We start from the raw sequence: 14,945 nt of genomic DNA, 5'->3' as shown, positions 1-14,945 counted from the left end.
AGAAAAAAAAAAAAAAAAAAAGAGAACAAATTATTATATGCAACAACATGAATGAATCTTGAATACATTATGTTCAATGAAAGAAGTCAGACACAAAAAAGTACAAGTTGTAGAATTCCATTTATATGAAGTTTTAGAACAGGTAAAATTATCCTGTTGAGATAAAAATAAAATCAGGGGTAGAGGTTGGTGTGGGACTACAAACGACCACAAAGGAACTTTCAGGGATAATAAAATTTTTCCATATTTTGATTAGAGTTATAGTATCAAGGTATAAATAGTCAAAACTCACTGAAATATATATATTCAAAATGTGTGCCATTTACTGTTTACAAATTATGCCTCAGTTAAACTGATTTTAAGATATATCTCAAGAATGAGAAGAAATAAAAAATGTTATACTAACACAAACTGAGAGATTTTTGCCTTTAATCCTCCTTGGGATAATTTCTAAATTGTACAAAAAGAAAATGATTCAAAATGGAAGGTCTGAACCATATGAACAACAAAGAAAGCAAAAACATGAGTAAAACTAAAAGAAATGCTAACTTTAGAAAATTATAACAATATTGTGTAAAATTTTTAAAAAACAAGATTTCTGATATTGGGACATAATACAGAAAGGGGTCATTGAAATTAAATTATTTTAAGAGGAAGCTAAAAATAACTTATTTTGGATGTTATTACACTAAGAATTCATAATAAAATTTCTAGGATAATACTAAAATATAGAAATGGAACATGTAACTTTAAAAGCTAGTATTAAAAAAGAAATTAGAAAAACAACCAATCTGGTATAAATGGAGTGAGGAGAGAACAAAGAAACATGAGAACAGTGCAACAAATACAAGGCACAAAACAAAATAATAAATGAAATAGTGCTCTTGACAAATTCACATTTGCTGGCTCTTTTTCTCAGAATATGTCTGGAAAAGCTATAGAAACAGGAGAGAAGCATAGATTCCAGAAACCTAACAAAATGACAGGAGCACACAAAATTCCAGCAAGACTTAAGGCTGAAGTAAGCTAGTACAGTGTGTGTGATGGACCTAGATGGCTGAAGTCAACACAGGAAGTGCAACTGGAGGCAGCAATTGAGTGCATAGGGTTAAAAAAATCCCTTCTGTCTCACTATTGTCTCGTGCCTTCTTATCATGGAGAATCGCTTCTTGCTCCTTCACCCTAGACATTAGGGGCTGTCCACAGATAAATATTGGACCAAAAAAGTTAAAAAACAGTTGCAGACTGACTTTCAACTTTTCCACTCCAAACTATGGTACATAAAGACAGCCTCTTTCCAATGCTGCTAACCCTAGGCATATTAATTTCTGGTTATTTCTCAAAAAACAGGAAGTAATATGTATGTGCATATACCTTACTGTTTCTACAATCTCTGACATTGTTATTAGAGCAGTTTCTGAACTACAAAAAGAATTTCAGTTTCCATCCTTCAATGTTTTAGGAAAGTAGAATATTGAAAGTGGATACAACAGTTTATAATTTAGCTTATGTACTTTCTGTTCTTCACAACTAACTATGGATAAGTAAGCTAAGCATCTTTAAAAATACTATACTATATGAGAATTGCTGTTAATTTTTAAAGATCAATGACCCAAATGCTCTCTTACCTTAAGCGATGAGCTAATAATAACAGTAGTTGTCCATTTTAACTTTTCTTTTTCACCACTTTCAGCCATCTGTATATCTTTGGCTCAACTCAGTTTCTAATATTGCCAAAATCTGAGAAAATTAAGAGCAAAAAAGAACATAAGGAAATGTCTACTGGATGACTAAATGGAAGACAGAAATAAAACTTATAGTAATACAGGTACCAACATGTTAAAGGATGTTTGAATATCGCCATTTGACAATAGAAAAAGTGTCTTATTATACATTTAGCCTATTCAATACTGTGCTTTCTTTTAAAACCAGAAACCACGATTCCTATTCAGAGCGCTAACGTAAAGAAAGGGTTTATTCAGGCATTTCTTTATTACAGTGAACTTTATTTAGCAGATGCAGAGTCAGAGGGACTCCATAAATTAACAGAAAACCAGGCAGATAAGTGTGCAGAGGGTATGGTTTCTCAGACCTCCATTCATTTTGCTCACATTCTTTTGATTCATCATATGCAATGACTTGAACAACCAGGAGTAATTTAAAAGGCAACATTACTTGTGTCCAGAAGAAAACCAAGAGATTTATAGCCATTATAATTCCTGTCTTTTTTTTCCTTTTTGAATTGTAGCACTGCAAAAACTAAATTTGTTTACAAATCAAATCTTCACAAAGATGATTTTCTTTTTATTTATCTTGTCTACAAAAATACAAACAATATGAGAATATGAGCAGTACCACAATGATTTAATTTTCCTCTGAAAAACAGTTTCTTTTTCTATGGTGCTAGGTACTGAACCCAGGGCCTGTGGATACTAGGTAAGCATTCTAGTGCTGGGCTTTCTACCCTGAATCTCAATTTAATATTCTTTAATTTTCATTCTTGATATCTATAATTTACTTGTGAAATTTGAATGGATTTATTTTTATATAAAAACTTAGAAGAAATAACTTGGTTTTGTATTGTGAAAAAAAAAGAACTGTGAAAGGTGTAAGGTTTTAACTTACTTGGAAGCTAAAAAATTAGCCTTGCAGGGTCTCACGGATACAGAAAGAAGATATGACTCAAAGACAAAAGGACAATTTTTACTCACAGAAATAGCAGTATAACTAGTGTCATCATTTTCTTACACCAGTTCCCCAAACCCAATTTCCACACTGTGATGGGACAAAGGCCAAGTAATATCTGCACATATTGTGGTTTGTAATGTAGGAAAGGAACTGGAGTATAGTGCCAATCTTTTATAAACGGATCAGCCTTCTACTCTGGAAGGAAATACTGTATCCTACAAAGCTATTTGCCATACAAATATCTTTAAAAAGATATTCCAGGGGTGGGGGGTTGGATATTTCCAGTTCTAACAAGTACACAGGTAATACTGATATTGCTGGTCTAAGGCCCAAACCCTGTACAGATCCCCTTAAAAAGAACCACTGCCTCTAGGGAAGGAAGAACTTGCAGAAAACAAGAACAAAACATTATACAATGGAAACTAGATACGAAAAAAAGTATGTACAAAGAGAATTTCAAGAAGTCATTGAGCCAAGTCTACACTCTGAGTGTCTAAGATGGGTAGAAAGAAAATAAAAATGAACTGCTGCAAATCCAGTAGCATAAAATTGAATCTAATTGTGCTCTAAATTCTCTGATTATATTGAGACTGGACACCTTTAGGCCAGGTTTCCACTTCTGTGAAATGCATGTGTTGTTTGCTAATTTTTCTAATAGAAAAATTATTAATTTATTATTAATTAGATTTTATTTTCTTTTTCTTATTTATACGATTCCTTTATATGGTCTAGACATCAACTTTTTATTAGCTAACTGTCTTTTCCTCATTTTAGGGTAACTTTGATGCACACAAATAATTATTCGCAATGTATCCAGATTTATCAATCTTTTCATTTATGATTAGTACAATGGCTATAGAAATCACTATAAAGACTTCTCAAAAAAAACTAAAAATTGAAATTCCATTTGACCCAGCTATACCTCTTTGGGGAATATTCCTAAAAGAGTTAAAAACATCATGCGATAGTGATACATGCATACACATGTTTATAGCACCACAATTCACAATAGCTAAATTCTCAAAATAGTCTAGATGCCTATCAATGGATGAACGGATACAGAAATATGTTATTATACAAAATGGAATTTTATTCAACCATGAGGAAGAATGAATTCAAGACATTTGCAGGAAAAAGAGTAAAATAAAGGCAGACTTTTTGGAGTAGGAGAAGGGAAAGAAGGAAAGGAGTAGGAAAAGGGAGAGGAGAAAATCAGATAGAAAATGACTTAGACATGTTATAGATGTTAATTCCTCAAAATGAATGACTCAAGTACTGCAAACATATAACAATTTAAAAATCCTTCCCTACTGCAGTCATAGATAATATTTTTAATATTCATCTAAATTTGTAGCTTGCCCTTTCATATTTTAGTCTTTAATTCATCTGGACTTTTTAAATAGAATCTGAAATACATGTCCAATTTTATTTTTTAAAAATATAACTACCTAATTGTCGCAACACTGTATATTGAGTAATCCCTCCTTCCCCTGATTATTTGCAATGTCATCTTGGCCACAAAGTGTTTCCATATATTCATATACCTGTTGAGATTCCCTATTCTACTGTTCAATTATTTCTGAGCCAATGTCACACATTTTAATTATGGTAGTTTTACAGGAAGTCTATTTACATAAAAAATTCCTCTACCTTATTCTTTTTGTGTAGTGCTGTAGCCATTCTTGGGGTTTTTTTCTCTAGAAATTTTAGAATCTTAAAAAAAAAGAGTTTATAAAAATGTATTAAAATTAGTATTTTCTTCAATCTATACAACAATTTGGAAAAAATATTTACTTAGCTGAATTTTTCATCTATACAAATATATGATATATTTCTCTCTATATTTAGGACATACAGCCTAGTGTTTTATTTAACATTGGGTCTCAAAATTTCTTATATATTTTTTTCAAAAACATAACGTACACAACTTTTTATCATGTGATGTGGATATACCACACTTTATTTGACTATCACACTCATTAATTTACATTGAACATTTGATTGGGCCTCCAAAATTTCCAATGACAAATGACTTTCCAATAGCATGGAATTATCCACCCAAGCTATAAATATCAGCCTTCCCCTTATTAATATTCAAGGATTCACTATGGCGTATAGAACACAATCCAGACCCAGCGGAAGGTGGAAGGTGGAGGTCCGGGACAGCTGCTCCAAGATCCGTTCTCCCTCCGGCCTGCCTGGCCCAATCAGTGAGGACTAGCTTGCTGCTTGGGTGCCCCTGCAACACCCCCATCCTTGCCCCTCCCCCCAGGCCTCCTGATCGTGCCAGTCCTTGGATCCACTCTGCAGAGGCACAGGTGTTCATAAAGGGCATTTTTCTGAGCTCCAGACTTTGAACATCTTCAAAGAAAGGGCAGAGGGAACCTGTAGTAGAACTCTGCAGAGTTCAACCTTGCAGGAGGTCAGGGAACTCAATTTGGGCCTTGCAGCCCAAAATCAGTCTGAGTCTCAGGGGTTTGCCATCAGCTAGCTGAGATCAAAGGACTTAGTTCTGCACATAGCTGTGCACATTGTATATTATGACAGCAGAGATATAGTCTGAAAGAGGCCCTTCAAATTCTTTTTCTTCTTTATTTTCCTCATTCCACTCTGCAAATTCTTTCTTTTTTCTGTCCTCTTTTCCCAGCTCAGTCTCTTGCTCCCCCATATTATTCCTCATCTCCCTTTCTGTTCCTGATCCTGCCCTAACTTGAATTTCTTCTTTTATCTTTTATCTTTTTTCTTTATGTTCTTTTCTTCCCTCATTTTACTTCACACAAGGGTCAATAGTTTCAATGGAAAGTGAGCCCCTATTACTGTTAAGTTATTATATTCTTGTCCTTATTCTTGCACTCTGTCTTTCCCTTTTGACTTTAACAGTTTCCTAAAAACTGTATGGTCATCCTATGTCCTCTGGCTTCACTTGAAACCTTCTCCAATTCTTTTACTTATCTACTCCTCTCATCCTAACTCATCCTAAATGGTAATGATGCTATATTGAAGAGCTTATTCACTGCAAACATATTTTGGGCTGCTCCTTGATTTTAATTTAATTCACATGGTTTAAAGGTAATAGCTTAATGACTACCACAAGTGGTCAATTTGTAAGTTGTGCTTGATCCTATTGTGTTGCTGATTGTATCAATAGGGCTAAAGGATTGTCATTGATTTAATGAGTTGTCTTCCCTGATATTATGAAAATGAGAATGTCTATGAATCATTAGAGACTCAAAAGCTAAAGTGCAACTATATCAGAAAGATTTAATAACCAATGAATTAAACCAAGGACAGCACAACAACAAAAATAAAAATGCGAAAACACTTAAGCAAGGCACAAAGACAGACTTCCAGTTCACCAATGACAAACAGTAGGACAAGTGAGGATGAAAAATCTGACAGTAAACCATCAGGACACCCTGAACTCATCGCACAGGAAGTAACAAAACAGGCTCTAGAAAAATTCAAAACAGAAATACTTTCCCAGTTAACCATAGAGATGGTGAGCAAAATGAAAGTCATGATTAGAGACTCTAGAACAGAAACTGACCAAAAAAAAAAAAAAAAAAAAAAAAAAAAAAGAAAGATGAGCTCAGGACCATGATAGAAGCCATGAAGGCCGAGCATAAGAAAGAATTGGAAACAATGAATGCCCAACATAGGAAAGAAATGGAATCCATAAAACAGATTCAAACAGATATTCAAGCAGATATTAAAAACTCTATTGAAAGTTTTAGCAGTGGGATAAAAGAACACAAAGATAGAATCTCAGATATAGAAGATAGGATTGCAGTCAGTGACCCTGAAAAGAGAGGTCTCTTAAAATCAGTAAAGGATCATGAGAAATTGATTCAACAACTCCTAGATGATGCAAAGAAGAATAACATAAGACTGATAGGAATCCATAAAGTAGCAGCAGAAAATACAAATGACTTATAAAAGCTGTTCACAGAATTAATGACAGAAAACTTCCCAAACACAGGGGAAGAATTTGACATACAGATAAGTGAGGCATACAGGACTCTCCAACTAGCCACGATAAAAAAAAATCTACACCTAGACATATAATAATCAAGATCCCAGAAATCCAACAGAAGAACAAAATACTACAAGCAGTAAGAGAAAAGAAACAAATCACATGCAAAGGAAAGCCCATCAGAATCACGGCAGACTTTTCAACACAAACCCTCAGGTCAAGGAGAGCCTGGAGTGAGGTATTTCAAGTCCTGAAAGAAAACAAACTCCAACCTAGACTGATGTATCCTGCAAGACTCTCTTTCAAAATGGACGGTGAAATAAGATACTTCCATGACAAAGAATACCCGAGAAACTTCATGAATACTAAACCAGCACTACAAGGAATTCTAAATAATATTCTAGAAAAAGACAATGAAGATCGCAACACCATGAGGCCCAACAGAGCAAATCAAATAGCCAAGGCAAGAAACTAAAAGGAGAGTGCAAAAAATTAAAAAGAGTCAACAAAAAGACAATAACATGACAATAGTAAGTCAGTACATATCAGTTATAAACATCAATGTCAATGGCCTCAATTCATCAATTAAGAGAAAAAGATTGGCAGAATGGATTAAGAAGCAAAATCCAATAATATGTTGTAAACAAGAAACACACCTCATGCAAAAAGAAGCCCATAGACTGAAAGTGACAGGGTGGAAAACAATTCTCCATGTGACAGGAACCCAGAAAAAAGCAGTTGTAGCAATCTTATTTGCAGACAAAGTAAATTTCAAACCAAAACTCATTAAGAGAGACAAAGAATGCCACTACATCCTTGTGAAAGGAACAATTCAAAAGGAAGAGATGACAATCATAAACATATATGCACCACATATTAATGCCCCCAACTATATAAAACAAATATTAAGTAACACGAAAAACCAAATAAGCACTAATACAATTGTAGTGGGGATCTAAATACCCCACTATCACAAACAGACAGATCATCTAGGAAAAATATCAACAATGAACTACTAGAACTGAACCAAGCATTTTTTTTTTTTTTTTGTGGTACTGGGGATCGAACTCGGGTCCTTGCACTTGTGAGGCAGGCCACCGAAACGCTGAGCTAAATCCCCGGCCCAGAACCAAGCTTTTGAACCTATGGACTTAATAGAGTGTTCCACCCCACAAAACATTCATTCTTTTCGGCTGCATGTGGGTCATTCTCCAAGATAGACCACATACTAGCTCACAGAACAGGTTTGAATAAATGCAAAGGAATCAAAGTTAACCCTTATATTATAAGACCATAGTGCAATCAAGCTGGAGATCAGTAGCATAAAAAACCTTAAAGATTAGAACAGAAATCAATGCAATGAAAACTAAGAAAATGATGCAAAAAATAAATGAATCAAAGAGTTGGTTTTTTGAAAGAATAAATAAAATCGATAAACCCTTAACTAACCTTATCAAAAAAGGAAAGAAAAGGCTCAGATCCATGCGATTAGGAATGAAAAAGGTGAAGTTACAACAGATCCAACAGAAATCCAGAGGATCATCAATAGCTACTTTGAGAACCTGTACTCTAATAAAATGGAAAACACAGAAGAAATTGACAGATTTCTAGATATATATGAATTACCAAAGTTGAACAAAGAATATAAAAACATTTTAAACACCCCAATTAAAATCAATGAAATTAAAAATGTAATTAAAAGTATACCAACAAAAGCCCAGGTCCTGATAGATTCACTGCTGAATTTTACAAGACATTTACAAAGGAACTACTGCCACTACTCTTTAAACTTTTCAATGAAATTGAAAGGGAAGCAATACTTCCAAATTCATTCCTGGAAGCAAGTATTACTTTGATTCCCAAACCAGGGAAAGACCCAACTAAAAGAGAGAACTACAGGCCAATCTCCTTAATGAATTAGATGCAAAAATCCTTAATAAGAAGATCATACATCAAGAAGTTCATACATCCTGAACAAGTTGGATTTATTCCAGGGATGCAAGGAAGATTCAACATACATAAGTCAATAAATGTAACACACTATATTAACAGAGTCAAGGACAAAAACCATATGACCCTCTCAATAGATGCAGAAAAATCATTTGACAAAATTCAACATCCATTAATGATAAAAACCCTGCAAAAAATTGGAATAGACGGTCTATATCTCAACTTAATAAAGGCTATCTATGTAAAGCCAACAGCCAACATCATATTAAATGGCCGAAAACTGAAAACCTTCACATTAAAATCAGGAACAAGAGGGATGCCCACTATCACCACTCCTCTTCAATATAGTTCTGGAAACATCAGCCACAGCAATTAGACAAGAGAAAGAAATTAAAGCAATAAAGATAGGAAAAGACAAAGTTAAACTGTCATTATTTGCTGATGATATGATATGCTACATTGAGGATCCAAAACATTCCATCAAAAGACTCCTAGACTTAATTGACACTTTCAGCAGAGTAGCTGGATACAAGGTCAACACTCAAAAATCAATAGCCTTCTTGTACACAAATAACAGACTCACTGAGAGAGAAATTAGGGAAACAATTCCTTTCACAATAGCATCCCAAAAAAATGAAGTATCTAGGAATCAATCTAACAAAAGAAGCAAAAGATTCTACACTGAAAACTACAGCACTCTGAAAAAAGAGATCGAAGAGGATATAAGAAAATGGAAAGATATCCCCTGATCCTGGGTAGGAGCATAGTGAAACATAGTGAAAATGGCCATACTACCAAAACTGCTATATAGATTCAATGAAATTCCAACAGTATATTTCACAGAACTAGAAAAAAGAATACAAAATTCATTTGGAACCAAAGAGACCTAGAATAGCAAAAGCCATCCTAGGCAACAGACAACATATGGCAGCAGGTATAACAATTCCCAATTTGAAACTATACTACAAAGCCACTGTGATAAAGAGAGCATCATACTGGCAAAGAAACAGACCTGAGGATCAGTGGAATAGATTTGAAGATACAAAAACAACTCCAGATGTACTCAGCTACCTAATCTCTGACAAAGGAGTCAACCATCCTCACTGGAGGAAAGATAGCCTCTTTAATAAACGGTGTTGGAAAAACTTCATTTCAACCAGCCAAAGATTAAAGCTAGACCCTTATCTTTCACCATGCACTAAACTAAAATCCAAGTGGATTAAAGATCTAAATATTAAAAAAGAGACACTAAATCTGCTGGAATATAAGTTAGGCAGAACTCTTGAAGACATTGGCATTGGGAAAGACTTTATGAACAAATCCTCAGTAGCAAAGGAACTAGCACAAAGAATCAACAACTGGTATCTCATCTTATTAAAAAGCTTCTGCACTGCAAAAGAAACTATCAACAGAACTAAGAGACAACCTACAATGTGGGAAAAACTTTTTACCAGCTGCTTCTCAGACAAAGGGCTCTTATCTAGAATATATAAAGAACTCAAAATAACCAGCTCCCCCAAATATAAAGACTCAATTCAAAAATGGGCATCTGAAATGAACAGACATTTCTCAGACAAAGAAGTAAAAGCAGCAAGTAAATATATGAAAAATGTTCCACATCACTGGTCATTCGAGAGATGCAGAGGACAACACTGAGATTCCACCTCACCCCACAAAGAATGGCTGCTATCAAGAAATCACACAATAACAAATGTTGGCGGGGTTGTGGGGATAAAGGAACCCTTCTCCATTGTTGGTGAGAGTGCAGACTGGTGCAACCACTATGGAAATCAATATGGAGATGCCTCAAAGGGCTCGGATGGACCCAACCATCCCTCTGCTGGGTATCTTTCAAAAGAATTAAAAGAATCATACCACAGTGATATATGTGCACCCATGCTTATAGCAGCATAGTTTGTAATAGCTAAAACTTGGAAACAGCCCATTTACCCATCAGTTGGAGACAGGATAAAGAAGATGTGGTTTTTCTATAAAATGGAATACTACTCAGCCATAACGAATGAGAAATTAGAGTCATTCATGGGAAAATGGATGCATATTGAGGATATACTCTTAAGTGAAATAAACAAGTCACACGTGTAAATACCGAATAGTTTCTCTGGTGTAAAAAAATCTATAATTGCACATAAGTTCCTAATGGTATAATTGAAAATGTGAAATGGGAAGAAAAGGGTTAAAGGTGTAGGGGAAGTGGGAAGGGTAGGGCAAAGGTAATAAGGGAAAAGAAAAAAATATGAGAAAACGAAAAAATGGAAATAAAGTATTTGTACATAGGGAAGGGAGGAGGGTGTGAAGGGAGAGCAGGGGTAAGGGGAAAAAATGAGAACCAAGACCTGTCATGTAAAGGTACAAGATCCCAATAATGAATGTAACTGTACTGTATACCTAAAATGTACCAATAAACTCAATGAGAAACAACAACAACAGCAACAAAAGCACAAAACCCCAAACCACATCAACAGGATGAAGAGCAGAGGAACCAATTAAAACTGGAACAATTTTTGAGCAGCAAAATAAAAGAGTATTATATAATAAAAAGTATAAAATAAATACCCATGAATTTATATTGATATAAACAAATAAATGTTTGAATAAAGAAATAGTGGAGAGGAAATAATCTCTTATGCACATTTCCATATAATTTATATAGATACTCTAACCTCAAGATAGAAGAGTGCAACTTCCCCTTCCTTGGATGAGGCTGAACGCAGAAATGACCCTTTTCTTAGGAGTACAGAATGGAAAGGGAAGGGAGGAGTAACTTTACATTTGAGAAACCTGACAAACACTATCTCAGCCAGGTAGTCAAAATCTACATCCACAGTCATACCATGTTAATTTTGTTGTTGTTGTAGTACTGGGGATTGAACCTGAACATTAGCACTGAGTTACATCACTAGCCTTTTCATAAAAAGACAGGGTCTTGCTAAATCACTAATTGCCAAGACAATCCTCCTGCCTCAGACCCCCAGAATGCTAGGATTACAGGCATTTGTCACCAATCTCAACTCAATTTGATATTGCATACTAGTGGTGGTGCACCTACGGCACACATGCTGCAGGGAGCTGTTTGTATCACTGAAAGCTCTAAAAGATTTGCCATCACTGTTAAATATCCATGATAAAAATTTCCCTTCAATAAACCATAACCTGGGCTGGGGATTTAGCTAAGTAGCACCATGCCTGCCTCGCAAGCACAAGGCCCTGAGTTTGATCCCCAGTACTGCAAAACAAACAAACAAAAACCATAACCTAGCCCTATTATGAGAAAAATTCTAATAGCAAAGCATGCTGCAAATTATCTGGACAACACTGCTTAAAGCATTCAAGGTCATCATCCAAATAAAGTGAAAAAGTATCTCAGCCAAAAGGAATCTCAGGAAATATTTCAACTAAAAGTAATGTATCTTGATTGTGATCCTACAGCAAATTAAAGGACATTAGGTAAAAACTGAGGATATCTGAATAAACTATAGAATTTAGTTCATAAGAATGAAGCAATACTGGTTTATTAACTGTAACAAATATACCATACAAGAACGTTAATAATAGGGGAAACTAGGTTTAAGATGTAAATAGAAGAAGGTGAGGGTAGAGTATATGGGAATATTCTATATTTTCACTTTTGGTTCAAATTGAAACTGTTCTGGAAAACAGTCTATTTTAAAAAACACTACTTTTTCTTCAAACCTCATTAAAAATCCTGTTTCCTTCAAGAAACTATCACTAATCCAATCAAATTAAATGAGATTTGTTATTCATAATTTGCCTTAGTCCTCTTATGGAGCACTTAACATTTTGCCCAACATGTTTGTTTAAAAACATATTTCATTTCACACACTAAATAAAAAACTTCTTAATGTGAATCAAATTTATACTTTCCATGCTACTTAACACAAAAGTAGTTCACAGCAAAATTTAAAAACTAACTACACCAAGTGAAAGTCACTTTCAGTGAAGTGAGTTAATACATCCCATGGCAGTTTCATTCTACTTTTGAACAGCTCTAATAATTGAAGTTGTCCCTGCTGGGTTGAAACCAGCTATTTAACAATTTTCTCATTTATCACATGCATGAATGACAGTTATCTGGCTCCATGGAAACATGGATTTCCAAACAGTGCTTAACACACTATTGAAATTCAAAAGATAATTGTTTTTGAATGAGCAAATCCACAGTCTAAAAATTGTTTCTGAGAGAGTAAATCAGTTGGCCTGGTGCAGGGGCATGCTACTCTTACCTCTCACCCACTCGCTACTATACATAATTTAATCAATTGTCCAGTTAATGACAGTTCACCTGGTAACACGCCACCAAAATAGTAAATATGTAAAGGCTGTAGTTGCTTTTTTGAGCACTTATCAGTATGTATGTGCATCAGCACTGTAATACACACTCACTGATTTTTTTTAATTGAGTTTATTGGTACAATCTAGGTATACAGTACAGTTACATTCATTACTGGGATCTTGTACCTTTACATGACAGGTCTTGGTTCTCATTTTTTCCCCTTGTCCCTACCCTCCTTTCACCCCCTTCTTCCCTCCCCATTTACAAACACTTTATTTCCATCTTTTCGTTTTCTCACATTTTTTTCTTTTCCCTTATTCCCCTTCCCTAACACTTCCCATTTTCCCTACTCCTTTAGCCCTTTTCTTCCTATTTCACATTGTTAATTATCCCATTAGGATCTTGAGTACTACACACTCATTTAAATCTTCATGCCCTATACATAGGTTTTCTAAACCATTTTAACTAACCAAAATTAAGAGATTTAGTTTTGTGCGATGTAAGAAAGGAGCTGGGGTCAGTAGATCCCCTTAGGTGTGCTGCTAAGAATCAGGAATTAATCAGAAAACACGGGCCGGTGCCGAAAGGCTTCCTTGGTGTTCGCTGGGGGAACCTCTGGCAGCCAGAGGCGGTCTCATTCCACTCCAGCGCTAGGCGACTGGGCAAAATTGCCTCACGTCTACCTGCCCTGCATCCTTCTCTGAAAGTAAAGCTTAGTCCCAACGGCCTCTTAAATCTTTGCCAGTTTCAAGGTCCTCCAATTCTGGGCTTTTGTTATGTTTTTTCTGTTTTCAAATTTAAACTAGTTCAATATTGCACGGTAATCTCCAGTAAACCATTTTCCCTACTCAGTCCCCTCACACATGAGAAGCAGTTGGCACAGCTGTCCACATGGTCTTTTCTCTTCTTTACTTTTTTAGTGACAAAGTTCAAAGTGAACGAAATATTAATTCAGAGTGGACGACAGGCCTTCTAAAAGAGGAAGCAGTTCTACCAGTTCGCCACAAAAAGCCTGAGGCGACAACTTTTCACAACTGGACTCACAAAATCCCTCACATTAAAGCCCGGAGGTAAAGATTTGATCTTGGCAAGTCTGAGGAGAAAAAAAAATTGGCAGAATAACAAAGAAAGAAAATCTTAAAGAGATTTCTGATGGCTTCATCCCCAGGGCCACAGACATACCTGTCCTTCAGGTCCTCAGCGTTCAGCGCCCAAACTTCCAGAACGTTCCGCAAACACAGAGCGACACAGAGCTTCTGCGCAGGCGCAGACCCAACCAATTGCAACCCTGAGTTTCCACCTTCTCAGAGGCTTAAGGTTTCTGCTAAGCTTTAAGCAAGGAGGAACAAGATCTTTAAAATCAATAAATCGATTGATCAATTGATTTTTTAAAATCTTAAACTGTTATCCGGAATTTAAAAAATAACTTTCTAAAGTTTAAAATCAGTTCTTACACTACTCTTAGAAACATAAAATCACAAAGAGGAAAAAAAAGAAACATAAAATCAAAGTAGCCTCTAGTTTACCCAAATTATGAAAAAGAATCAGATTTTCATTAATGACTATAAAGGAAACATACAGAAACAGGTGTGTTTGCCTTTTAGAACTCCATTATTTTCAGAACTGTTTGGAGCCTTTGAAGTTTTTAAGCACTAGGCGAAAATTTTAAAAGGAAAAAAAAAAGGGGGGGGAAATCACGGCTTGCCTAGAGTTTAGTCTCTGGGATACAAAACTATGCATGTATCGTCCTTTGTAAAGCATATATTCCTAGAAGAAAAAGAAAAAGTGCTCCTGGACGGGGATTTAGCTCAGTGGTGCTGCGCCTGCCTGGCAAGCACAAGGTCCTGAGTTCGATCCCTGATTCTGGGAAAAAAAAAAAAAAAAAAAAGTGCTCCAGGAAAAATCATGTATTTGTAATGTGGATTATTTTTATTATTTTTCCCCAAGAAGTAACTATTTTGTAAGTTTTATATAACTAATACCTAAAATCAATAGGTGCACTCTTGCTGCTTTAAGGTAAGA

General features: G+C 35.2%; 1 protein-coding gene across 3 annotated transcripts in view; it reads right to left on the bottom strand.

Annotated features, from left to right (window-relative positions):
• The window catches only part of CUNH1orf146 (chromosome unknown C1orf146 homolog), a 32,826-nt gene extending 18,658 nt beyond the window's left edge, over positions 1–14,168 (bottom strand). For 2 of the 3 annotated variants that reach the window (XM_010644930.1, XM_010644926.1), the window contains exons 1-2: positions 14,106–14,168; positions 1,629–1,740 (exon numbers count right to left, since the gene is read on the bottom strand). In XM_010644930.1, the coding sequence (XP_010643232.1) occupies positions 1,629–1,697 (69 nt within the window). In that variant the 5' untranslated portion in view covers positions 1,698–1,740; positions 14,106–14,168. Of the gene's footprint in view, positions 1–1,628; positions 1,741–14,105 lie in introns of those variants that run through there. The other variant, XM_010644928.1, reaches the window with a different exon arrangement.
• Positions 14,169–14,945: the final 777 nt, after the last annotated feature.

The sequence above is a fragment of the Fukomys damarensis genome, unplaced genomic scaffold, assembly GCF_012274545.1.
Source record: "Fukomys damarensis isolate Sample0158 unplaced genomic scaffold, DMR_v1.0_HiC HiC_scaffold_33, whole genome shotgun sequence".
Taxonomy (NCBI): domain Eukaryota; kingdom Metazoa; phylum Chordata; class Mammalia; order Rodentia; family Bathyergidae; genus Fukomys; species Fukomys damarensis.
The sequence above is the reverse complement of the archived record's forward strand: the minus strand, read 5'-3'. Positions and strand labels throughout refer to the sequence as shown.